Genomic DNA, 26,297 nt, shown 5'->3' with positions numbered 1-26,297 from the left:
TAACTTCTCTAGAAAGATCATACTCATAGAGTCATAGCTATATCTCCGATAACTAACTTCGAAGGGTTCCAGTCGTTGATGATTTTCCTTGCTGCGAAATTCATCAAAAGATCATACTCGTGGCCATACCTTCAACAATAACGACAATACAACAAATGGCCTGCTATTGTGATTCCGAGAGCATAACAACCAAATTAAAATTAATTAAATATTTAATACTAACATACAAGGTATCAAGATTGTGTTTAGGTGCATTGACTAATCTACAGATTGGGATTAAACGATGTCACTCTACACTTGTTCCAAAATTTCTCCTATCTAAGGAAAATATAATAAATTCTGTCCCTATGTTCTGATATAGAGATATCCCACTTTGCTGAATTGATAATCATAGTCTTCTCTGTGCATACATTTTAGTTGCAAGCAAGCTTGTAGATGCTGGGATTGGGTCTAGCTTATAAATTTGAAGCAGATGCAACTCATTCAATTTCTTTGACAATTTTGCTTGTTCGCAGAGGCTTCTTTTGCACGCTGGATGGGCCGCTGTGAGCTCTTCTTCTATCATCTTTCTTACGCTGAGCTGCAATTGTTGTACGTCTTAAATTCTGGGCTTTGAAAATTGATAGAGGCAAGTGTCTGTGCCTGCAGAGCAAACAAGAAGCATTTGGATGTCATTTATATATGCATCTTTCTTACAGACCACAAGAAAAAGCAGAAGTCCAATAGTTTTTGCCATGTTGCAATCTCACTAGAAGTATTGTGTGCTTAGGCCTTGATGTATCGAGAACTGTTAGTAAGTTCAATTTCTTAAAGCCTGATGACAGTTAACTATTCCACAACCATAGAGCGGCCTATATTTTTTGTCAGTCCATACTCCATAGTGTGGCCAATTTTCCATGTTACTTCCATCCCTTATGCATCAATGTTTTCCTTGAGAAGAGGAGGAGGAGGAGGAGGAAGGGGGGGGGGGGGGCAAACTAACCTTACAATACGCTTCACTTCATCGAGGTGCTTATAGCGGTTCTTTACAGCCTCATCATAGTCGTGCTTCTTTCTCTCCCTAGGAAGTAGCTGCGGAAAAAAAAAAAAAAAGATTTTGTTTTCAACATGAAAGAACAAGAACCTATATCAACATATTCAATTCAAAATCAATCGGCATTTACACATCTCTAAATCAGCTATACCTAGAGAAGCTAGGTATTACATTGATTACTCAAGACACCATAATTACTAAATCCCTAAAGCAAATATTTAATAAAAACAGGTAAAGCACAAAATTACTTCAGATGACAACACAACACGAGATCTAGCAGTACTTACAACTCCAAGTTGTTCAGATGCTCTAGCTTTCCACAGCCGCAAGTTAGTGTCATCACTTCCAGAAATAACATATGAAGCATCCCCACTGAACTTGACACAGAATACCCTGCATAAAGACAAAGCTGATTAAAATTCATGATGCAACTAGCGTTCCCATATTATCTTTCAATACAAAGATGAGAGCTTCAGTTTAGTGATTATGGAGTACAAAATATAGTAAACTAGCAAAGCTACAGAATAATAAACAAACCTTTGCATCCTCTTGGTATGATATATTTCCCGACTATGGCCACCATTATAGGAGAAAATTCTTACCTGGAAACAGAATATTTACTAAATAGATACTAGTGATAATTTTTTAAAAAAAAAATAGAAAAAAAAAAGAGCCAAATGGGGGAAGAGAGAAAGAAAGAGGGACCAAATAACATACTGTTCTATCATAAGACCCAGTGACAAATTCTCGACCTGTGGGAGAGTAATCAATGTCCATCCTGCACATATATAGTTGATAGCGAACAAACATTATCATCACAGTTATCCTTACTAGACTATAGTAAAATCTTAAGAGTGCCAAGTAAACCCATACACTGCAGAGACATGATCTTGATGAACACACGTAGCACCATCCAGCTTTCTAAGATCATAGCTATAGCAGTTGGTATCCTCATTTGCCTGCATCATTACATGCATGAGTAACTACGAAGTTGTACAGCTAAACTGAACGGCCTGTTCTTAGGATGGTTAAAACAGTGAAAGACAACTGCCACAACAAATCACATCAAACCACTTTCAACGATCAACTTTTGGAGGTCCCAGCTCCCAACTACTCCATTCCAAATTATCTGTCAGCTTAACTTGCTTCTTTTGTTCAAAAGTAAGTGGTCACTAAAATGTCAATGCACTGATGCTTTTAATTTTACCACAAAAAATAATAAATTGCCAATTCTAATACAGTAAAAAACTTCTGAATTTGCGGGCTTAGCTTAAAGAGACCTTTATTCTAAGATGTACAGAGTATCATGAATGGAGAATTACAATACACAAATCAATATCAACTGCTCAAAGTGTGAGACAAAATCAACAAACACTGACAGAAAGAGTATCATGAAGTGAGAAACATTTTGCATTGAAAAAAATGTATATAGTGATGCTTACAGCAGTGAAGTTCAATGGTTCCATTGGATTCCAAGCAATTGAGTTAGATTTCGTCTGCAAGAGCAAGCAAAAAGCACCTTGTCAAGACAAGAACAGCACATACTCCAAACATGCTTGCCATTAACAACATATTCATTGAAGGGTCATAAATGGAATTATGTATACAATCAACTGAGTAAAATTTACATAAATGTTGAAACAAGCTTAAGAAAAATTAAGAATAGGCCCTCAAAGACCTCAATAAATCATGGGTTGCTTTACAACATAGAAAATAAGGAAACTGCCTGGAGCCACCTTTTACTGTTGCAGTTTGCACATAAGGACCTGTTAGTATCAATTTAAATGATAATGATATGTTGGAGATTAAATGAAGTTTTTAAATTAAAAGGCAGATTCAGCAACTTCATATAAATAGTGGTTTTTGGCAGACTGTTCTTTAAAGCAAGAACAATTACTATAGTGCTGGGTATTGGAATGTTACTCCATGAGATTTGATGTAGCATAGGGCTTACTTCAAATTATTCATTAGGGAATTTGCAGAGGAAATGAGCTAATTTGTAACTATGTTGACTGGTAGAAAGAGTTTGTGACCAGGAAAGAAAGGGGTACAAGTTGTGAGTACAAATTCCATGGGAGTAGAGTCAGTAAACTCCAAAGGTATTGATATAAAGGGTAAGGGAAATCAAAATTTGGGCCCTTGCTCCCTAGCTTTCCATAAGACAAATTATTTTAATTCAGTTTGCAAAATACACCGTAAGAAACATGAGATATTCAACTTGGAAACTTAAAGTTCTATTGCCTTCTTTAGTTCATCAAACATAGCATAAATTATGCAACGGATTTCTATTGTATAAAAAAAAATAAAAAATAAAAAAAAAATAAAAATAAAAAAAAAAAAAACATGAAAAGAAGGAATAAACTTTGGCAGGCAAAAATGGGTAATTCCCAGTTTCTCTTCTTGAGAAACAAAGTTTGTATCTCATGAGGTTAAATTTGGAATTATCCCATGTACAACTAAGGGTAAGAGTGACTTTTTCTAGAATCTGCCAATTTGGATGTTGCTAAGCTTAAAGCCTACCTTTTGACGGAGTTAAAGCTACTGTTAACCAAGTTTCCTCCTTACAACTTACCTCTGTCAGTGCCCAGTTTACCCACCGCGTGAGTTTTCTCCGGTGAATTCCTCAAAAGCCAATTCGATGTTCTGTATACATAGCGAGGTTTTGAAGGCAATTCATAACACGTCCGGCGATGTACGGGTAGCGGTGTATTTGTATGCGGCGAATTTCTCCATCCATTCTCTCACCTCCATCAATAGAATAAAACACGCACTTCTTCAATGGAGGTGGAAGTCAGACCCTACCCTTAAGGGTTAACCAAGCCCTAATTTCTCCATTATTCCTTTGGATTTTTCGTTTGATTTGGCGGCGAAGTCGCCAGAAAGGCTAAGGAGGTTGAAGAAGGTAGGGGGCTACGAGATCTGGAGACAACTACATACAGTGATACGAAGTAAACTTCACTTTCGTTCAAGTTTTCCGACGGAATTCTCCGACTTTGCTACTGGATCGTCCCTTCAAATTACAGTGCTTGGATGGATATTGAGGAATGAGATCTGACGGCAGTTTTTTAAGAAGTTAACACCGTATACTAGGGTCCACATAAGCAAGTTGAGTGGTTTTTACAATCAGCAAGAAATAATATTAGTTTACAATTCCCAAAGCACAAAAATTTCAAAACTGCCATTAGAGAAACACTCCTTGTTTCTCAAGAAGAGAAACTGGGGTGCGGCGCCCTCAATGAGGGGTAACACCCTGCTGTTTGTGGCTACATCAGATTTGGACTATGGAAAATTTTAATCATATGACTTGTACTCAATCTACATTCTGGAATCAATCTAAACACCTTTTCATGAACATGTCAGCTGTCTCAGCACTAATAAAATTCTGATAGCAAAAGATAAACACTTAACAAGGAGCCAAGGAGGTCAGCAGAAGACACCATGAATAGCCAAATAAAGTCCTGTAGATTCTTCCCCCCAGTCTCTTTTACTGTTAAAGAAATTAGAGATAGGACTGCATAGTACATGACAACACTCCCAAGACCATCATCATCGCGTGATTCGAACATAGCATTCTGGCCTAATAAAAGTAACTACCACTGTTCTTACATTTTTTAGAATAGATTGGTAGAATACACCTGGTTAGCCCCATTCAAGATTGCTATTAGCTACATAAATGTGCATTAGCAGTACCTGCATGATAATCTTCCTCACTGGGGTAGACAAACGAAGATCATAGATTGCAATGCTGCGATCGCTGTGGAAAAAAAAAGTAAAAAAATATATTAATCGACTAAACTGGAATCATCACTGACAATCATTGCTAGAAAGCTTAGCCAGAACTTTTACAGCTCCAAAGTCTGCATTAAATTGGAAATCCCATTTTTTTTTTAAAAAAAAAAAAAAAAAAAAAAAAAAAAAAAAAAAAAAAAAAAATCATACTCAATCTATAGAAGCTTGTAATTGTTTCCAGATTATAGCTAAACCATGTAACCAACAATAGGCTAGAACAAAGAAAAGCATATAAGTAAGAAAGGGTGCTTGAGATTCTTCAAAAAAAAAGAAAGGGTGCTTCAGACGATAAAACAACCATAGGTCACTCAACAGACTTATCTCTCCTGATTTTTAAGTAAACATTTCTGCAAACTAAAACATCTTTATGAAACAAATGCAATTGCAGGGATGCTAGTCTACACTCCACAGTCAACTATTGAAAATTAAAAAACATGGTGTATTTCACAATTTTGCTCCAGAAAAGGCTTTTGATCAAGGGAGAGTAGAATCATTTTATCAGCCTAAGTTCATCAGTCATATACTTGTATCTGCTTAATCAGATAAAATTGGCCGTAAGCTATTTACTAAGATGAGAATAAAGTTAAAAAATATATATGTAGAATATTACAGCTTCATTGACCTCCAGGGTCAATTTTATCTAAGAAACTAATTAAGAAGAGAAAAAGAATAGAACAACTTATCAGAACTATATGAAAATATGCCAATGCCAGTCCATGTGAGAGCTACAATACAACCTATGCTTTTGGAATTCTTCTAATATAAAAGGCAAAAGAATATTTTGCTCTGTGCCTAAAGCTTGATTGCATTTTAAAAGATTTTGATTATTTTAAAAGTCATGAAGCAGAGTAAATGAAAATGCATATACATCCTTATATTATAAAAGGCACATCATATATATAGTATGCATGAATGAAACAATAGTTTGCATATCACTTTATGCATAAGTGCACAAATGATAGATTATTATCAAACTATAATTTTTTTTCCTTACCTGCCTGATGTAGCCAGGATATTTGGCTCTCCAGGGTTGAAACGAACAGATACAATAGTGTCAACTCCCCATTCAAAGCTATTTATTGGCTGTGACCTAGTGTAACAAAACACAAAGTTATTTAATCCATTGGTATGGAGAGGTTGGGATATGAAAAACAGGTTTGAAGTAAAACCTGTTCTGATCCCATACATCCAGTCGTGCACCTGCTGTAGCAAAACAATCCCTGCCCCACTGGTGATCAATAGCTCTATAGGATATCAAGCACAAATCATTATTAAATTGGTAAAGAGGATAAAAGATTATACTACCTTGAGAAGGTAAAATTAACTTTCTTAATGCGATCGGGGAGACTTACTTGTATGCGTATTGCCCAGTGTAAACGGCAAAAGGCTGCAAATTTTTTGATGTATTATAATCGAGCCATCAATAAAGATAGAACCCATTCAATACCAATAGAAATGGCCTTAATTAAGGAAGACAAACCGTTGGAGTGATATCAGAAGATTCATTAGTGTCTGTGATAAACGGATCTGGAACATTCCACAGCCTCACACTAAAATAACAACAGGGATTAGATGCCCAAATTACTGATCTGATTCTAATAACATACTCCGTATAAAAGATGATGGCTGCTAATGAATGTCACGACTTACGTGCAATCAAGTCCACATGACACAAGAATTCGTCCATCTGTCGATGTTGCCAAACCTTTTACTGCACCTTGATGACCAAGAAAACGACAAACAGTTCGCCTAAATTTTCAAAGATATTAACTATTAAGCATCAAATATTCAAACTAGAAAAGAAGAACGCATACAAGCAACAAACAGATATTATTCATGAACAGACAAGGAACAGTCATACTATCCCAAATTTGGAAGCAGAATTCAGTGGAACCTAAATATGTTCAATATAAAACTCTAATTACTGTACAAGACAACAACATGGTAGTACAATTGCAATCTTTAAACAGCAGAGGTCGATCCCTTAAAAAGTAAATCTTCCTCTTTGATGCATCATTGTGCTCAAATGTACGAAATATAATGACAGCTACAGATGCAAAAAATAGCAGATATAGTTGAATATAGTTATGTTAAGAGGCAGGTTATCACAAAATCACCAACCATTCAATAGGGGAGAATATTCACTACTTGGGTCAATCTCCGATAGATGTTTAGATGCTATAAACTTAGTAATCAATCCTGATAACTTGCTTTCTTAAGCCCTCTGTCGCAGAATAATAAGCCAAATAACCCATGTTTGGTCTTTCTTAACCAAATTTGACCATGGCAAATAACCCATGTTTTCTTAACCTTTCCATTGGTTAAAAATTTAGAACTTACATAGGTACTTCGGGCAAAAGCTCTAATACTCCATCATATTCACTCATTACAACTCAATACATATTTTAGTAAAATAAAGATCAGAAATCAGACCGAACATATATTGACCACCAAAAGGGAGTGTGGCTGGGTGATAAGTAATTTTCTTATTTATAAGAAAACTTTACTTTGTGCACTACACATATGACTGATACTATCAAAGCTTTCCATTTACTCCACTAATGTTTTCTTTGGGTACTGGATACCTACATGATTTTATTTGCTATTTCAGAATGAAGTTTTACATATAAAATTGTGTTTCAATGTCTTCTAATTTTTACTAATTAGTTTAAAATTTAAGGGTTTTAAACGGTTTAAGCTTGTTAGGTTTTTTTTTAGAGTCACAAGAGCAGGTGATGAGAATCGGTCCCAACGGAAGCGGGAGGTGGGCTTTGGCTCTAACCACTTGAGCTATCACTCTCAGTTTAAAGTTTATGCATTTGGGCTAAACTCGACTAGTAGGCATTGTTACAATTTGGTTAAGAGACTTGCATTAGATGTTAATTAGGCTTAGTGGGCTAATTAAAGTCCAATGGTTTATCTTTAGGTTAGCCCCATGGTTAGCTAGTAGCCTATTACCCTACTCTAGAGACTTAAGCTTTGTTTAATTCAATTTGTTTCTATTACTCATTATTGTCGAGAACATATCAAACAAAATACCAGAAAATAAAATTTAAAACGTATCACCCAAAAAATAGTTAGGAAATTTAGACAAAAACTTAAAGAGATTTTTAACTCGCTGACCTTTTAGGATATATGTAACACTATAACAAAGCCTTAGATTGTTAGGATTAGTTTATGATTTGTTTGGGAAGTTTGTTAAGAGTGGACCTAAGGTAATTAGAAAGTTTAAATGTTTTGCTAATCCTGTATAAAGGCCAATTTTGTTGTAGATGAAATTGAATTGAGTTTGTAGAAATTAAGACCTATAGCTTGAAATTCACAATGAGCTAAATCAAAACACAAAACTGAGGCGTTACTTGTATCTTGAACTGAGACTTCAGAAAATCTTCAAACTAAGACTTTGAGAGAAATTTTTCACATTTTCACCATAAACCACATAATTGATCCACTTATCCACTTTAGTTTTTAATTTGCTAAATTCAAATTAGTTAGACGTATCTCCAATGATACCTATAACAGTATCTGACTCAAGACAGAGTACAAAAATGCATATGTGGAATGCTATATATAATTCTCAAAAGGGATTTAATGAACAGTTTGCATTGGGTACTTGGGTACTGGGTAAAGTAAAAGTTGACCTCTTCCTTTAAAGAGTAGGTAAGGGGAGGAGGTGAAAAGTCTGGCAAAGAAAGAGAACAAGTAAACCATAACACTGCAGATGAGGAATTGATCAAATTTTGTCACAACTAGGTCCAAAAAAGGCAGAGAAGGTGAAGACTTTTTTCCGGACAAATCCAAGTTTTAGTTAAGGTTTTTCCTCAATCATCTTTTAATCTTGGAATCGATATACCTGAGGTTTCTAAAATTTCTTGGCTATAATTAGAATTATTTTCTTTCTACTTAATTAGGTACAGTTTAAAGTTTTTGGTTGTTACAATTATTCTACTTAACAGTTTTTTAGTGTTTTCACTTCGCTTCATAAATTGATCAAATTTGAGATCCAAAAGTTTTGTTGCACTTGGAGATATATTAAAATAGCTACAGGCTATAGTTTGGACCCAAATTCATTGTTATTTATCAGGGACTCAGGGTTTTGCCACTACTGTGTTGTTACCCTAACTTCTTTGCTAGATTAATAATCGCTAGTGTAGAGCTCAATGACACTTTGAAAAATCATCAATGAAAGAATGGCTCGACTTGTTGAAGATAATAAGACTTTGAATTTTCAAATCAGAAATTATGTTTATAAACTCAAAGGCCTTTTCAAGATAAAGAGGATAAGGAAACACGGAACCTTCTGTATGACCTACCCATGATAATGAAAGCAAATTAGTTACTCCCTTTGATTCAATTTGATAGTCCCACTTTGACTTTGCACGGTCTATTGACCATCAATATCTTTAAGTTAACTATATATTAACAAAAACTACATATTGATACAAATCTAACAATATCTCACATGACTATATTTTTAACATGGAGGGAGTGCCTTAATAATAGTTTTCTAGAGTGGGTCAATCCAGTAAAACAAATAGAAAATATGATTATAATGAGGAAAAATTGACAATAATCCCATCTATTGTTGTTCATCTTTAAACTGTCTCAACCATAGATTAACTAGGAGTCTATTAGAAGTCCTTACTTTTGGTAGTCTTCTACAATTGGTCCTATGACCTAAGTTAAATAGGTCCACTAGGCTACATGGTATATAAAACACCTCAATAAACATAAAGATTGGATCTTCCCATTAAGAGCGTTGGGTATCTAAAAAAACTATACCAACATAAAGATCATATTCTCAATCTTATCAGCAACAAATATTTACCAAAGACATTTAAAATAGATAACATCGTAGTTTGTCAAAATTATGATTCAAACCATTCTGCTTGGTAGCACATCAATTCAAAAGATAGTCTACTTTCAGGTCTCAAGTATCAAATTTACTCATTATAGACAAGCAAGAAAAAGTGACATCAAATAATAAGGACTTAGCAACACTGTACTCTAGCAACAATTCATCTTTAAGGGTGAAACCCAGTACAGCAGGAAACAACTATGTCACATGGACTCGGGTACCCATGTCCAACATGGGTATGTGTCCAAGCGTTCGAATCGGCTATTTTGTGTGTGGGGGGGGGGAATCAATGGTTTTGAACCAAAAGTGAAGTGTCCAAGTGTTGCACCCATGTCCGAGTCGAGGGTTTATTATGGGTACTTGAGGTGAAATGAAGAATCCATGTAACACAGGTAGACAAGTTCATCAAAGCAGACCTAAGTCGCAGCATAATAGCATATTCCATTGGTGAAACTCGATTACTAACTTAAAATTATATGAGGAGAATACACACACACATACACAATCAACCTAATGAGCGACACTTTTCTGTAACTTATTTAAAGAATAAAAAGCTAATCAAATAAGGTAAGTCCCAAGTAACAAGAGAAGTTCCGGAGAACAAGCCGAAATTAACAGACTTTCCTCAGTAAGCTGATTCAAAGTTGCACAATTTACCTGGAAGCAATATCCCAAAGACGAATATCTGTCCAAAATAGAGAAGAAACACATAATTTCAAACTTTGCAAGTAAATGCAATCGACAATATCAAACCACAGACGATAAAACAAAAGCATTACAAAATCAAACTCGGGGAGGGAACAAGGTACCTCCATCCATGGAACCCGAAAATATCGATTTCAAATAAGTTGGATTCTTAGCCATACATGAAACAGCATCTATATGCCCATCCATTGCCCCAACAAAGGGCTTTGCAAAAATCTATCAAAATCCCCACAACATTCATCACCAATTCAAACAAACAAACAAAAAACTCATAATTCACAAATCAATATAAAAATTCAATACAAATAGAATAAATACAATAGCACCTTTTCTAATTTAGCTGCATTAAGAGCTCGAACATACTCCGTTGCCTTCTCCTGAGGTCTAAGACTAGGATCATAGTTCCGAAATACTCTCTGATTTCAATTTTCAATCAATATACAAAAAACACAGCTTTTAGCATAAAAATTAATTGCAAAAATTGAAATATTGAGCTAAAATTTATTGAATAGTGAGAATTAAACCTGTAAATCTTGACTTCGTTCACGAGTGAATTCATCTGTAGAACGCGAAATCACTTTGACCTTCATTTCTGCTTGCAATTATGTTGATTTTTTTGCAGCAAGTAAACCCTAAATTTGGATTCAAGAGAAGGTTTGGAATTGTGACGTTTGAAGGAGTATTGGGGATTGTTGACAGATAAACCCTTAATTGGGAACTCTCGTTCTTAAACCCTAGAGATGCGAAAGCAAGCCTAATTTGTTACTTATTCCGTTTTATTTTAGTTAGACACGTTATAAAAACACATATGTTTGTAATTTTAAAATTAAGTACGAGTAATGTCATGTACATCTATCAAATTATTGATAATACGGTTATACTAATGAGGTTTTGGTCTAGTGGTTAAGACTGAAGGTTTGTGTACGATAGGTCACAGGTTCAAAAACCCCATATAATGTAAAAGAGCTAACATAAGCTACACAAAGCAAATCAATTTAACTTATTTTAGATTTTTAGTACAGTCAACGAGTCATATATAACTGTTGCATATGACAAGTGGTTAGAGTATTGTGTCGCCAGCTACCGCAATTATTGTATTAAAAAAAAAATTAATTCATAGAGTAAAATAACTAGTGAGCCGAATTGATCACAACTACATTCATTTAAAGCACCTACATACATTGTCCCTTAAAGAATATCAACAACCTTGACATATGTCTCTTCACTCAAGTGAAGGTTGACCAATGTCTAGTTATACAATTTTGACAAATACCTAATGTTAATTTCGAGTTACTCTTAACATGAGTCACATACTAGAAGGACAAGTTGAAATTATTTTATCCACTATGGCCTTGTTTGAAACCTTATTTTTGCTTGTAAGTGAAATTATAAGAGCCTATTTAAGTAGTGTAACCAAGCTTTATTAGTTTCTAATTTATTTAAAAAAAAATGAGATTGTAAGATCCTATCATATGATCCAATTCAATCGATTAAATCCCGTTTCCTCTAATTGTGACAACCTTAGAAAAACACTTTTGAATAACAAAGCCCCGGGCCCTTGGTTGATCTTGTAGATAAACTTAAGTTATTTATCTAATGACACCTTTGTAAATAAATAAAAATATTTATATGTTGAGTCGTTAGCTAACTCTGTAACTTTAGAGTACTAGTTTTTGACGTTGTTTGAAGCTTTCATTTCCATTGAAGCTTCATCCTCCATGGAAGTGGAACCATTGAAGCTTCCTCCTCCATGAAAGCGTCCTCCCTATGACCCACCGCCATGTGTTCTAGCGCTTTATCGCCGAGTTAAATGAAACCCTAAGAAAATAGAGAAATAAAGGGCATGGTAAAACCCAAATGGTACGACTTTCATCCTCCTCCATTGATATTGTTCGTGAGCTCAGTGGCGGAACCAGAAATCTTATGTTAGGGGGCCAAGATTAAATATGATTTTTTTTTTGTACCACAACATATTTTTCCATTTCTCGTTGGATATGCACCTATTTTTGAGAATTAGCTAAAACTTAGACAATTTTTTTTTTCTAGCTAAAGTAATACAGTAGTACATTCTAATGGGATTTTTCCAAGAAAAAAAAAATACTTCCTCCGTTTTTCTTTTTATTGCACCATGAGGGATTTTACATTTGCCAATACATTACTTTAGCTATAAATATCTTCAATCATACTTTTGTAAAAATTATAAAAATTTGATATTTGAAAAGAAGATTTTGAGACGAATCTAACTAGATCTCACATGACTATATTTTTCCTAATGGATAAATCACAAATGATGGTCAAAGAGGATAAAGTGAATTGTGTAAAAGTCCTAATGGTGCAATAAAATAAAAATGGAGGAAGTAATTAGATCCCCAAAATAAAGCAAGCCCATTAGATATTAGGTGTTGTTGATTCTTGTAAAAAAAAATAATAAAATGAAATTAGAGGATAAAATAATGCAGCAGCAACCTTCGAATTCAAGACCTGCGGTAGACCTTAAATTTCTCATTTGCCATGGCCTACCCCAACCCCCGTTGATTCCGTTCCTGTGTGAGCTCGAATTTTGCGTGGTTTCTCGTTTAAAGCCCGTCCATCACCCAACCTCCATTGAAACCTTTAAGTTGATACATTAAACTTAATTTTTGTCTTGATATTATAAAGTTACCCATTTAACAATATACTAAAAGACACACCAGTAATGACACGTGTCATCTTCTGGTGTGTCCTTAGTATATTTTATTTTAAAAAAATAAAAGTTTTTAAAAATTGACAAAAAATATACGCAAAATATTTACTTCCAAAATTTAGGTAAAAAAATTGTATAATAATATATTTATAAGCTTAAATATCTAACCATATCTTTGTATAAATAAATTCCTATATTAGTGATTACCTTTTTTTTTTTTTTTTGATAAGAATTAGTGATTACTTTTTAATGTATAATGATTATTTATATATAGTTAAAAAAAATCATTAATATATATTTTTCAACTTAATATTTTTTTTTGAAGGGATCAACTTAATATTGTTGGTAATGAAAAATTATCATATTTGAAAAAAATAAAAAAATCATCAAGGTTCAAAATAGAAGAAAACAATATAATATGTATTCAAAAAAGATAAAAAAAAATAAAAAATAAAAAAATAATTAAGTAGCTTGATTTGAGATTAAAAAAAAAAAGATTTTAAATTGAACTCCTTGACAAAGGTTGAAAAATCGTGCATGGCACGGGATCTAACCTAGTTAAACTTAATTTTTGTCTTGATATTATAAAGTTACCCATTATTAAATATAAATATAGACGATTATATCCTTAATTCATCCGATTTTGTTTATGACCTTTTTATGAAAAAAATGAAATTTTGGCTTCCCACTCATGAGCATTAGAAAAAATGTCCATGAGGAAATCCTCAAATGCCCATGGCAATGGCAAAAATTCATTGCCACAGTAGTGTGGGCCATGATACCAAATCCCCAAAAAAAAATAAAAAATAATGTAATGATAGTAATATTTTAGGAGAGAGAGTGGTGTGGGTTTTTTTCTTAGTCCATGAATGTGTGAGAAGTTTTAGAAAAAAAATGCCCATGAAAAAAAAGTGGAAAAGAGGAGTGAGAAAGTGGGTAAAGAGATAATGTCATTTTTTTATTTACCCATGAATGAGAGTGGTCTTATAAACGTGTAGATTTTGAGAGTGAAGATACCTCAAGTGGTTAGACTATTAAAGTTTTCCTCCCAATTTCAAGTTATCCTAAAATCGATTTTCACCCGCCGGTTTTTCTCCTTTTGAATAGACTGGGCTGCTACAATTCTAGCCCTCTCTCACCAGCAACTCTGTTGGTTCACTGCAACCACCAGCAGCTACATATCACCACTATCTCCCACCCACCTTTCTCAGCGATCGTGAATTCACTGCTAATTTCATCAGCGAATTCATGGCTAGCAAGAAAACAGCGCCACCATTGCCTTCTTCTACCATTTTTGTTTTCCCCAGATTTTCAAAGAAGAGAAAAACTTGATCAAATTTGTTTATAATGGGGATCAATATTACAAACTAGTCATAGAATTGCTTTGGTCAATTTACCTATTTAAGCAAATCGTCAGGGTAAGTTGGAGTGGTTTTGAATGCACTTTGCACACCAACTGTTCGACGTAATGCCTCAAAGAACATTTTCAAATATGATTCGCTTAAATGGGGTTTTTGTGCACAATTTTGCTGCATTGAATTCAAACCCATGTCAAAATTTGAGTCATATGTTGGTACAAACCAGGCATAAAACTAGTGGAGGAAGCAAACCCAAGAAGAAAATCTATTACAGGGTTCATGAACTCGACAAAGTCATGGACCTTCAGAAGAAGCCTGCTGTAATCCTGCAGCTTAAAGACACCATTCAATCCCAGAAAACCAAATGTATCTTTCTTAGGGACCTTGAAAAGGAAGTGGGTTTTGTGCAGAAATGGAATTGTATGGCTGCCATTGAAAAGTACCCTACAATCTTTCATGTTAGTGGTGGTGACCGTGCTCCTGTTGCAGTTCGGCTTACTGACAAAGCACAACGAGTTGCAGCAGAAGAAGATGAAGCGCGAATGCTTATGGAGCCTATTCTGGTTAAGAACTTGAGAAAGTTGTTAATGTTGACGATTGATTGTAAGGTGCCAATGGAAAAGATTGAGCTGATTGAAAATGAATTGGGTTTGCCAATGGATTACAAGAAATCATTGATTCCTAAGTATCCTGAGTTCTTTTCAGTGAAAGATATTAATGGAAAGGCTTACTTGCACTTGGAAAATTGGGATTCTTCACTAGGAGTAACTGCTCGAGAGGAGAATTTGGTTCCAGAAGGAGAATTAAAGGACGGAGGGAGAGGAAAGAAAGTTAGGATTTCAAAGGATGGCAATTATCCTGGTCCTTGTGCATTTCGTATATGCTATCCTGCTGGGTTTCGGCCAAATACAGGTTTCCTTGAAGAACTCGAAAGATGGCAGAAAACAGAATTTCCTTCTCCATACTTGAATGCAAGAAGGTTTGATCAGGCGGATCCTAAGGCTCGGAAAAGGATTGTGGCAGTGCTCCATGAGCTTCTAAGCTTGACCATTGAGAAGAGGATGACATCTTTTCAAATGAGTGCCTTTCAGTCCGAGTTGCTCTTACCTGCTAGGCTAATACTTTGTTTAATTAAGCATCATGGTATCTTCTATATCACCAATAAGGGTGTACGAAGTACTGTTTTCCTCAAGGAGGCATATGATGGCTCGAATTTGATCAAAACATGTCCTATATTGAGATTTAAAGCCAAATTTGTAGGACTTAGCGGTAGGAAGGATTCAAGTTTCGCTGATAGAATGAATAATTAATATTGAGACTTTTGTTGAACATGCGAAGTCTGTCTGTCTCGGTTCTCTTTTATATGCTTATGGTTCATAATGAAATCGTCTTTCTGCATTGATTTACTTTGGATATGTTTATTGTTCTTGAGTGCTAGTAACTAGAAGGAATATGTCAATAAACTGCTTATAGTGATTATTTCACCTAAATTGTCTGGCTTGGAATTTCTTGTTAAGCTCTGAATTATTAATCTTGTGGGAAATTATAGAGTAATCTATTGCTATCTTAGCAACACGATTCTTGTGTATAGTGTGTTGGTTGACATCTATAGGAAATGTAATCTCTGCAATCAGTAGCAATGTTTATTCTGCTCAAGGCTCCTAGTAGAGAAACAAGTTTGACCCAAATGAACATCTTTAATTCTTGCTCTTGGCTTTTTATCTTATACTTTGTATTTGTATTTGTATTTGTCACATTATCATTGTACATAATATGTTAGTGTTAGAAAGTGAAACTTGACACGTTAGAAAGTGTAATTTTACTAGTTTTTTCTAATGATTAAGTGCTTATTTGTTTAACGTTGGAGTTAAATTATCATTGTAAACCGTTAATTTATGAGTAGGAATTGCTTAACTTGTTTAGTTAACAACAAGGGAATTTGAAATCTCAATGAATTTTAATTGATCAAGATGTGCTTTTGATGCTTTGTAGGAAATGTAAATTCCTATGAAATTTTACTTTCATTTTTTACTTATGTGAACAAAACAACTACTTAATACAAAGCATATCAATTTTCAATTTTTCATGAATTTTCACTTTCCTTAAGTTGTCAACCAAACTAATCAAACATGCACCAAAAACACTTGACTCAAACTCAAATTATAATTGAAATTACAAAATTCAATTTAGACCCAAATGAAAGTTGACCTAATCTAATCCAAATAATTAAATTATATAAAACTTGACTCGAAAACTAATCACAATCCATAGCAAAGAACAAAAAGAAAAACGAATTACCCGAAACTCAAATCAAATTTTCCCAATTCAAACGACCTATTCACCACTCTTCCACTCAATTTGAATACGGGTACAAGTAGTGGTACAACTGCAGCTGGTGATTATTCTGATTAAGACGTGTTAACAGTAATTCAGATGATATAATTAATACCCACAAAGTTTAATCTATAAACAAAAGCCGCCCTTTTTCATGCACGACCCATTGATTATAAGATAAGGTTTTTATTTGATTTCTTTGAACCCCAGAAGTTAAAAAAAAAAAAAAAATGGAGGAAAAACTATCATCATTTGCAAAATCATCAACACCTTCACCAATTCAACAACTTTCTCATCTTGCTCAACGTTGCAATGCCATTAATCTTGCTGAAGGTTTCCCTGATTTTCCTGCTCCTTCCCATATCAAAAATGCTGCTGTTTCTGCCATTAATTCTGACTTTAATCAATACAGGTTTTACATTATTTTCTCTCTCCTTTGTTTACTTTTTTTCTTCTTTTATATTTGAGTATTTATTTGTATTTGTACCCACCTTCCCCAAAATGTTATTGATCGTTTGACCCATGATTTAAATTAATTTAGTTTCCTATTTATGGTTTATTCTTCATGAATATTCTTGGGATGCTTGGTTATTGCCTTATTGTTATAGAACTAGTAAATTTAATTATTTCTATGGTACAACCGGTTGCACGATACAACTAAGATTATTTTTTTGTGTCGTTTGCTTGTATGGGCGAGGTCCAAATAAGTAGTAAGAGAAACTCCAATGGTTGGGAAAAGGGACTAGCTTGCAAATATTAAAAAGCTTAAGCTAGCAGCTACACCATTGTTTCACATCTTGTTGATTAGCTTTGGCAAGCAAATTAGCTTTGTAGAGCTAATTAGCTTGGCAAATATTTATTAGATTAAAATTATTATTAATTTAAAAATAAATTAATTTACAATTAGCTTAACCATTGGAGCAACACATAGCTTGAATTGTTGTAGCTTAAGAAGATGATTTGGCATGCTAAGCTATTAAATAAATTAGCCAACCATTGTAGTTGCTCTAAGTGGGTAAAAAGAATGAATTTTCCATGGATATGTGGGTAAACTATAATTACGCAACCTGAGAATGTGATAGAGTGTAAAATTATATTCGATGTATAATAGACCCATAACTTAATTTATTTTAGTTTCCTAGGGTTATTCTTGATGGATATTCTTGGGATACTTTGTTATAAAAATTGGAAAATTAGGCAATTTCTATCAAACAACCCAATGCATGATACAACCAAATAAGCAAATTACTAAAAAAAAAAAGTGTTCCGAGGGGACATATAAACATATTGGATAGATTATGATCATGCCATAGGGGAATGTGAGAGGGTGTAAAATTACACCGGGGTTATAATGTACATGCTGATGGTTTGCATTTGTTAGCAGTCTTAGGCTCTTAGCACTAGAAGTAAATATGTTGTATACAGGTATGGAGTTGAAATTTTAATTTCATTTGATGTGGACCAATCTTATAAGGACCGTCTCTGTTTTATCATAGAAGGGGAGTATTGAATGTGCCTAATAGGCAGTTTTGAGCTGGAATTATACTATGGGTGCTCAAAAGATGGTTGAAGTATGTGTAAATAAAATGATTATTTGCATATGTTTTTGCTAGTTGGGACGAGGCCAGGATTAGTTACTAGTTTGGATGTTATAAGGATTTAAATTGTGTTATTTACACAGAAGTCTCTTTTGCTTCCGAGCTGATTAGAATTGTCTATAAAGCAGTGCTGAGGTATAGCTTGTATGAGCAAGTTTGTTAATTAAGCTAGTATAGGATTGTGATCCTTGAGATTTGATTTGGTATATGGAGTCTGAATCTGACTATAGATTTGTAGACATGTGCAGGAAATATGTGATTATGTAGCAAAGAATATGAAAGACATGCACGGTATGGATATTGACCCTGCAACAGATATAGTGATTTGTTGTGGTCAAACTGAGGCGTTTGCTGCAGCAATGTTTGCCTGTAAGTTCATCTTATGCTTGGTACAGTGCAACACAGGGTAATGCAATGGCTAAAAAGGAAGACGTGCACACTATCTGGCAGAAATTGCATTACATTGTGTTTCAGTAAATTTTAAGATAGTAGTTCTAACAAGTTTTCAATGGTATTCTCCGAATGCAATGTGCAGTAATTGATCGAGGTGATGAAGTTATCGTGCTTGACCCGTCATATGAGACATATGAATCTTGCATTAGTATGGCTGGAGGAGTCCCAGTAAGCCCTTTTTTATGGTTTGCCTGAGGCTTAATTCAGCTCACTAATCCCGAATGATTTAATAGAATACGGCTAAAACATGCTCCGTATATCATTTGACTGAACTCTGATTTTTTGGCCAGGTATTTGTGCCCTTAGACCCTCCTTATTGGACTCTGGACCCAGAAAAACTCATGAAGGCTTGTACTTCCAAGACAAAAGCTATAGTATTGAACAGGTTTGGAAATTTTTTGCAGTTCTTTACTCTCCAATATTATTTAGTCATGCACCCTAAATTCTTTGCTATTGAGGAGAAAATAAAGGAGCAATTTTAAATAACTTTGCTATAGGCTTTAAATGCGATTTGTCAAAAGAAGAAAAAGTTTGTTAGCTTGGTATCATCACTTGGTTGGTTTGATGAGTATGATGACTATGTTTCAAATCACAACTATGTAGTATACTGAAACTGCTACATATGATGTAAATTACTGATACAAAATGACAGCCCTCATAATCCTACAGGGAAAGTGTTTGGAGTAGACGAGCTGGACATAATTGCTGAAGCTTGCCAAAAATGGGACTGCCTAGCTGTTACAGATGAAGTACGGGCAGATAATTTTCTTACTTCAAATGGCATCAAAGTTTTTTTTCATTTAAGGCTCAGTGTACTATATGGTGTCCCATGATGTCTTTATTTTTGCATACTAATGCTGTTTTTATGATCAATAGTTGCCATAAGACTTATGACATCTACTAGAGTACTAGGTGACAGTGAAACCCACATCTTATATTGAGATAATCATGTTTTCCAGGTGTATGAATACATAACTTATGATAATGAAAGGCACATATCCCTCGCTTCTCTTCCAGGAATGCAAGAGCGGACCATCATCACTTCTTCTTTGTCTAAAACTTATTGTGTGACAGGTGATCTCAACTGCCTTTCCACACTATGCAACCATTTTCATATTTGGCACTTTCTTATACAGGGATGGATCCTATCTTCTTTAGTGGCACTCTCGCATACAGGGTTGGATCCATGTTATGAGATTTATTACTTGTGGAGTTATGGGGACAATTATCTGCAATTAAATTTGGGAATTTGAAAGTTATGAAATATGAAATTGAGTTTCTTTTTCCTGTTATAAAATTGGCCAGTTGCTTTTGTTAAAATTTTCTAATCTTGGTAAATTGTTTTGCCTGGTAAATAATTTTTTGGATCATCTTCTACTCTTGTAGGTTGGAGGATCGGATGGGCCATTGCCCCTGCATGTATAGCTGATGCTATAAGAAACATACATATAAGACTAACAGATTCTGCTCCTGCACCTTTCCAAGAAGCTGCCTTGGTAGCTTTGCAGAGCCCCCCAGAATATTACGAGTCACTTAGAACAGTAAGATTTATAACAGCTAATTATCTCTGGGAAATTCCCTATTTCTCATGGTGAGAAACGAAATTTGTTTCTCATGAGGGCATTTTCGTGAATAAATCAACAACTTTTTCATTATTATAGGCTCCACAGTTGAATAAAGTTGTTGGTTTATTTACGAAAATGTCATGTGAGAAACAAAATTTGTTTCTCACCATGAGAAACTGGGGCATCCTCAATTATCTCTCCTCCTTATAGTGCAGTGCTGTGGTCTCTAAAAAAATTTACCACTACAACTTCTGTTTCCTAGGATTTTGAATCCAGAAGGGACTTCATAGCAGAATTACTCAGTGGGATTGGTTTTCAGACTGAGTTTAAGCCTCAGGGTTCATTTTTCATGTTCACAGAGCTTCCCAAGGATTACAGTAACTGTGACGTAAGTTGTGTCTTCCCAATACTTTCTATTCACATTATTTTAGTAATGGAATGCATATGCAGTTTATTTGTCACCACTCGCCATCCTCCAAAGAAAAAGATTATGTCTTATAGCAAAATATAAATCAATATGGATTATGAAGGAGGAGGCATTATTCATCAAGTAATCAACTATATAAATATCAAATTATTATGTGATGAGTGTTTATTGATGCATTTTATGTATTGGATTTATATGTCATTATCAGCATCCTGGTTGTCACCGTAATGCCATTCCAAAGTTATAACAGAGATTTACAAATTGCAGAAACTGCATATCACAAATATACAATCCCATTAAACCCAAAAATACAGCCAATAAATCCCCAAAGTCCCCATAGAACAACCGAAGTCCCCCTGAGGGCCCCCCCTGATATCCATTCATAGCTTATGATGGCTATAAACTTGTCAACCCTTGGGGAAATTAGATGTATGTATCGCCTTAACCCTTGTAATATGCAGAGGCTATTATCCTTGGACCCTGGATTAAAATGAAATGACTACCTGTGTGCATAACTACGAATTATAAGCAGCACACAAGCTTAATTAGTCGTTTATAGTTAGTCCATAGCTAACCAAAGCTAAGTTTTTTGTCATAATTGTCAATGCAATGTGTGTTTGTTGAACTTCACTAAATTTCAGGGTCACTTTCTTGCAGATAGATTTTGTTGAAGAACTGATAAAACAGGCAGGCGTAGTTGCAGTTCCAGGATGTGGATTTTTCCATACAAAGCGTCCACCTGATGGTTATCAAAGAAGGTACATCAGATTTGCTTTCTGCAAAAGCAGTCAGACACTAATTGCTGCTCTCCGTAGGATAAGTGCACTTCTAAACTCGTCTGGTCATCTCAAGCTCTTTCACTCTGAAAATGACCCAGAGACAGTTTTGTAATCTGTTGTTGAAATTCATCAATTATGCTGTTCTTTATTAGCAACATAGAGGCATCACATTAAAATGGTAATTCAATTCTTTCACTTATTTTTGTTCTAGATGAAAGCTCGTGTATTTTATGGATTTTTACTATATAAATCTCAAGAAAAGATGTTTTTCTTAGTTAGATAGACTCTAATATTTTATTTTAATTATTTGATTTATTTCTTTTTTCTGAAAGGAAATTATTTGATATATTTCACCATTTAATAGTTTTAGACAAAAAACATATAATAATTTAGGGCCTGTTCATATTTACTTATTTTCAGTTTAGTTCAGCTCCAATCAGTTCAGTTCAGCTCCAATCAGTTCAGTTCAGTTTAACTCTTAATTTCCCTCTCTCATAAAATATTCATTTCAGCTTAGTTCAGTTCAGCTCAGCTCCAATCAGTTCAGTTCAGCTCAGCTCCAATCAGTTCAGTTCAGTTCAACTCAGCTTATTTCAGTAAATATGAACAGGCTGCAATTATATTGCCTATTAGAAAAGTATAATTTTTTTTTTCAATAATGCGAATTTATTCATTATTGTTTCTTATTTTATTTGTTGTTGTTAGTTATGTGACAGTCTATGTTACCAGGACTCGAGTACGGGTGTCGGACACGGACACGCGTCAAGGTGTCCAATTCGACAAAGTCCAAAATTTTGGGATATATATATCAAATATTTTCTAAGTCATATGGAAGCCCAATTTTAAAGTCCACTTGGTTAAAAATACCGCCAACAAATACGTAGTAGTTTGAATTGTGTTTGAAAAAAAAAGCAAAGAAAAAGGATGTCTGATGTGGGCCAGGATAGAAAAAAGAAAAAAGAAATTCCAACAAAGTCAACAGCCTTTATGAAAATAAAAAAGAAAATATAGGCTGTTAAGAAGTAAGAGTCACGTGAATTAAAAGACAGATGTAAGCAAGAGAGAGAAACAAAACAAAAAAAAAGTACTGTAAAACATTTTCTTTTCTTTTGCTTGTCTCTCTCTTCGTATCTTCTTCTTCACCTAAAAAACTCCCTGCACTTCAATGGAGTCTCTTTTCTCCATCACCCTCGATGCAAAATCAGAATGGCGTTTGGCTCGCCAGAAGCCCACAAGTAAAAGCCCTATAGTTTTATTACTTCATTTTTTTTAATTTGGGGATTAGGGATTCTGCTGAATCCGAGGAGAAGTTGATGAATTGGACACGAATTTCGTGTCCGAATCCCATACGCGTCGTGTCGACGCGCGTTCGGCGGCCAAAATGCCGAGTCCAATTAACAAAGGTGACAGTTGAATTTCTTAAACATGAATATATTGTAAATATGGTATTTCATTAGTTAAATATTAGCGAAAGATAATTTTTTATCTTTAAATAATTTAAATCATAAATTATTATTCGCTGATTTTTGCACTTGAAATCAAACTTTAAATTTTATACGAGTATATCATTTTATATATTTCTTATAATATTTTAATCTCTAACAATTTTTTTCTGTTTAAATTTTTGACATAAATTTCAAAGGAAAAATGGAAATTAAAAATTCAACCTTTGCACTTTCTTCTCTAAAAAATTCAACTTTCATTTAATTCCACAAAAATCCAATCTTTATACCCCACCTTCATCTAAAGATCCATTACCTATTGATGATCGATTTTTGTAAGTTATATGCCACGTGCTAGCTATTAACAGATCATTAAAAAAAATTTAGAAAACCCAGCCCCACAACCCAGCCCCACCCTCCTTCCCTGACCACCCCATATCCACCGGCTATTAGAACCCAGCAACTCCACTGGAATTTTTTTTTTTTAAAATTAACAACCACCATTCCACTAACTAAAAGTGTCACAAGACAAACTAAAAATTGTTAGAAGATAAATATGGATGCCTATAATTATTTGATTTGATTTCACAATGTTCACACAAGTCCAAAGACTGGTGAACTTGTGTGGCATTATATGTAAAACTCTTGGCTATATAAGCCATGTTACCGGAGCAATATACATAATCAATTTCTCCATCTTCTCCTACTCCTTTATAAAACTTTCTATCGGTAATACTTTAACACGTTATCAGCACCAGTTTTCAGTCAGGTATATTTATACCTACTTATAAAAATTTATAACAAAATAATATTATCTACTTCTAACTGTTTCGAGGAGTATGCTCTATAATTGCCCATATTTGAGATCCTCTATAACAGAAACTCAAACATTTACTATATATACCTCAAAAAACACAACGGTGAAAGTTCTCTTACTTGTGAATTTACTACTATCATCTTTTGTTTATTCATGTTGATGTTTCTTTGTTTGATCCATGTTGATATTACATACTCATTTTACGTAAATTTTTATCTTAGTTATTATAATTGCTAAGTAGTAGCTTTGCATGCATATTATTATTAACTAGATTAACAAAAAGATGCAGCCTTTTTATACTTATTATTTTTCTTACTTTTACATACTTTTTTGTGTTTCTTTCCGTTTTCGAACCCATGATCTTTTATAGATATTAGGGCTCTCGGACCACTATGGCTTGCATTCCCAGTGTGATAACCTTTTACAATTATAAATATATATATATGGACCATAATTTTATGCCAGTACGTTAGACTATTATATGATATTTTTACAGTTGTACAGAACAGTAACGGATAAACCTACCTCTATAAAAGACGGATTTTTCCCCCAATTTCACCACAAATCCTTTATCTCTTCCCACTTTTTATCCAAAAATCACCTAAATTTTTTTTTTCACCCCCTTCTTCTCCGATATGTTCCCTGACGACGGCAACCAAACACCCACAACTTCACTTTTGAAGAAGATTTAAGGGAGATAAAACAATATTTCCTTCTAATTACGGCACTTGTAGTTCTATTAGTAGCAATATTAATTTTTGTCATTATGTATAAGTAAAACTCACTTATTTTGTCGTTTTAGTATATTAAAAGCTTGTTTTTGTTTTATTATGTTGTTTTTTGTTATTAATCATCATTGTATAATATTACCGTTATCATTATAATTATTGTTACTACTGTCATTGTTGTCGTTTTGCTGTTTTTTTTTGCAACTAACATGATTAATTTTTGTCTAATCATATAATTACTCACAATAATAAACCAAGGGGGAGAAAAGAGTATATTATTTATGGTTTATTATTATTAAATTTAATTATCACGTGTCTTATTAACTTAATTATAAATATGGAAGAACTAAACATGTGAGTTGTACATATAATTTGTTATTATAATCTAATTATCACGAAATTTGTTGTAGCTAAAATGGGAGACCTTATGAAAAGACAGTTCAGCATCTTAGATTTATCTGGAAAGAAATTTCTGGAATGAAAAGTGGATGCAATGATGAATTTGAAAGCTCAAGGTTTGGAGCACACTGTTAAAGAAAATAAAAGTCCCTCTGGTCAAACAACTGATGCTACCTCTTCTGCAATGACGGTTGAAAAACCTATCACTGAACAAGATAAGGCAAAAGCCTTAGTGTTGTTAAGGCATCATTTACATGAAGGCCTTAAAACTGAGTACATGATGGTTGAAGATCCCAAAGAATTATGGGATTGCCTTAATGAAAGATTTGGACACCACAAAAGGGTGCTCCTGCCTAAGACATTATTTGATTGGACAAATTTACGGTTCCAGGATTTCAAATCTGTAATTAATTATAATTCAACCATACATGAGATAGTGTCTATATTGAGATACTGTGATCATCCGGTTAAAGATGAACAGATGATTGAAAAAACACTCACTACCTTTCATGCAAGTTACATACTGTTGCAAGAACAATATCGTGAAAGAGGTTTTAAAAAGTTCAATGAATTAATGAGTATATTGCTTGTTGCGAAACAAAATAGTGAACTTTTGTTGAAAAATCATAACCTGAGACCAACTGGGTCTTTGGCCACTCATCATGAGGCAAATGAAACAAATTCCTATCCACCCGAGTCAAATGCTACAAGAAGAGGTGGACGTGGAAATTACAATGGCCGTGGAAGAGGCCGTGGAAATTATCGCGGACGCGGCCGTGGTCGTGGTAGAAATAATTTTCAAAGAAACAGTAATTTCAAAAATTTTGAAAAACAGAAGGGACAGTCATCTGGAAGCCACAAACAAACTCCTTCGAAAGGAAAAGACACATGTTACAGATGTGGCATGACAGGACATTGGGGATGTACTTGTCGAACGGCCAAACATTTGGTAGACCTTTACCAGGCTTCTGTAAAAGGCAAAGAGAAAAATGCAGAAGCAAATTATGTTAATGAGGAAAATGCTCCTTGTCCTTGCCTTGATGTGTCTGATTATTTCATAGATAATGCTGAAATTGGAAATGATTTCATTCTTGGAGAAAACAACAATACTTAGGTTTCTCATCTACTAATGTAACATATGCTATGTTTTAATGTATTTTCTTAGTTCCCTGTATTTTAAATTTCTAGTCATGTACTTTAAATCTCTATCATCAATAAAAGTTTGTATGATATTATTCTAAACTAATCTCAAATTTATTTTATGAAGATATGGATCTACCTGAAGTTAGTTCCGAATATCAATGCCTTTTGGATAGTGGAACAACACAT

At 34.1% G+C, this 26,297-nt stretch overlaps 4 protein-coding genes across 4 annotated transcripts; 3 read left to right on the top strand and 1 right to left on the bottom strand.

Annotated features, from left to right (window-relative positions):
* Positions 1–172: 172 nt before the first annotated feature.
* Positions 173–11,139, bottom strand: LOC110727992 (DDB1- and CUL4-associated factor 13-like). Its single transcript, XM_021907592.1, has 17 exons — positions 10,910–11,139; positions 10,712–10,801; positions 10,490–10,601; positions 10,338–10,365; positions 6,473–6,571; positions 6,303–6,372; positions 6,175–6,209; positions 5,992–6,066; positions 5,817–5,912; positions 4,724–4,787; positions 2,476–2,529; positions 1,907–1,992; positions 1,751–1,811; positions 1,571–1,635; positions 1,321–1,426; positions 983–1,071; positions 173–642 (listed from the first exon to the last, which is right to left on the bottom strand). Exons 1-17 carry the CDS (start codon positions 10,973–10,975, stop codon positions 480–482), a joined length of 1,359 nt encoding a protein of 452 aa, XP_021763284.1. The 5' UTR covers positions 10,976–11,139; the 3' UTR covers positions 173–479.
* Positions 11,140–13,500: 2,361 nt separating this feature from the next.
* Positions 13,501–15,826, top strand: LOC110727991 (protein ROOT PRIMORDIUM DEFECTIVE 1-like). The gene has a single exon (XM_021907591.1). It carries the CDS (start codon positions 14,507–14,509, stop codon positions 15,734–15,736), a length of 1,230 nt encoding a protein of 409 aa, XP_021763283.1. The 5' UTR covers positions 13,501–14,506; the 3' UTR covers positions 15,737–15,826.
* A 698-nt stretch (positions 15,827–16,524) lies between these two features.
* LOC110727990 (probable N-succinyldiaminopimelate aminotransferase DapC) lies at positions 16,525–21,945 on the top strand. Its single transcript, XM_021907590.1, has 9 exons — positions 16,525–17,172; positions 18,597–18,727; positions 18,894–18,979; positions 19,102–19,196; positions 19,464–19,560; positions 19,771–19,885; positions 20,198–20,352; positions 20,639–20,764; positions 21,461–21,945. The coding sequence occupies exons 1-9, from the start codon at positions 16,991–16,993 to the stop codon at positions 21,692–21,694; spliced, it is 1,221 nt and encodes a 406-aa protein (XP_021763282.1). The 5' UTR covers positions 16,525–16,990; the 3' UTR covers positions 21,695–21,945.
* Positions 21,946–25,065: 3,120 nt separating this feature from the next.
* On the top strand, positions 25,066–26,082 carry LOC110727674. The gene is made up of 2 exons (XM_021907255.1): positions 25,066–25,777; positions 25,880–26,082. The coding sequence occupies exons 1-2, from the start codon at positions 25,066–25,068 to the stop codon at positions 26,080–26,082; spliced, it is 915 nt and encodes a 304-aa protein (XP_021762947.1).
* Positions 26,083–26,297: the final 215 nt, after the last annotated feature.

The sequence above is a fragment of the Chenopodium quinoa genome, unplaced genomic scaffold (assembly GCF_001683475.1).
Source record: "Chenopodium quinoa cultivar QQ74 unplaced genomic scaffold, ASM168347v1, whole genome shotgun sequence".
Lineage (NCBI taxonomy): Eukaryota > Viridiplantae > Streptophyta > Magnoliopsida > Caryophyllales > Amaranthaceae > Chenopodium > Chenopodium quinoa.
Note: the sequence above shows the minus strand (reverse complement) of the source record. Positions and strands in the feature narration are given on the sequence as shown.

Excerpts from the sequence above, each read along its gene's own strand:
- LOC110727992 (XM_021907592.1), bottom strand. The coding sequence starts at position 10,975 with ATGAAGGTCAAAGTGATTTCGCGTTCTACAGATGAATTCACTCGTGAA. Across the intron at positions 6,572-10,337 it reads CTTTGGGATATTGCTTCCAG|GCGAACTGTTTGTCGTTTTC; the intron begins GTAAATTGTGCA and ends TTGAAAATTTAG. Across the intron at positions 6,210-6,302 it reads CTTCTGATATCACTCCAACG|CCTTTTGCCGTTTACACTGG; the intron begins GTTTGTCTTCCT and ends AAAAATTTGCAG.
- LOC110727991 (XM_021907591.1), top strand. The coding sequence starts at position 14,507 with ATGCACTTTGCACACCAACTGTTCGACGTAATGCCTCAAAGAACATTT.
- LOC110727990 (XM_021907590.1), top strand. The coding sequence starts at position 16,991 with ATGGAGGAAAAACTATCATCATTTGCAAAATCATCAACACCTTCACCA. Across the intron at positions 17,173-18,596 it reads TCTGACTTTAATCAATACAG|ACATGTGCAGGAAATATGTG; the intron begins GTTTTACATTAT and ends ATAGATTTGTAG. Across the intron at positions 19,886-20,197 it reads TAAAACTTATTGTGTGACAG|GTTGGAGGATCGGATGGGCC; the intron begins GTGATCTCAACT and ends CTACTCTTGTAG.
- LOC110727674 (XM_021907255.1), top strand. The coding sequence starts at position 25,066 with ATGAATTTGAAAGCTCAAGGTTTGGAGCACACTGTTAAAGAAAATAAA. Across the intron at positions 25,778-25,879 it reads AAATAATTTTCAAAGAAACA|GACATTGGGGATGTACTTGT; the intron begins GTAATTTCAAAA and ends GTGGCATGACAG.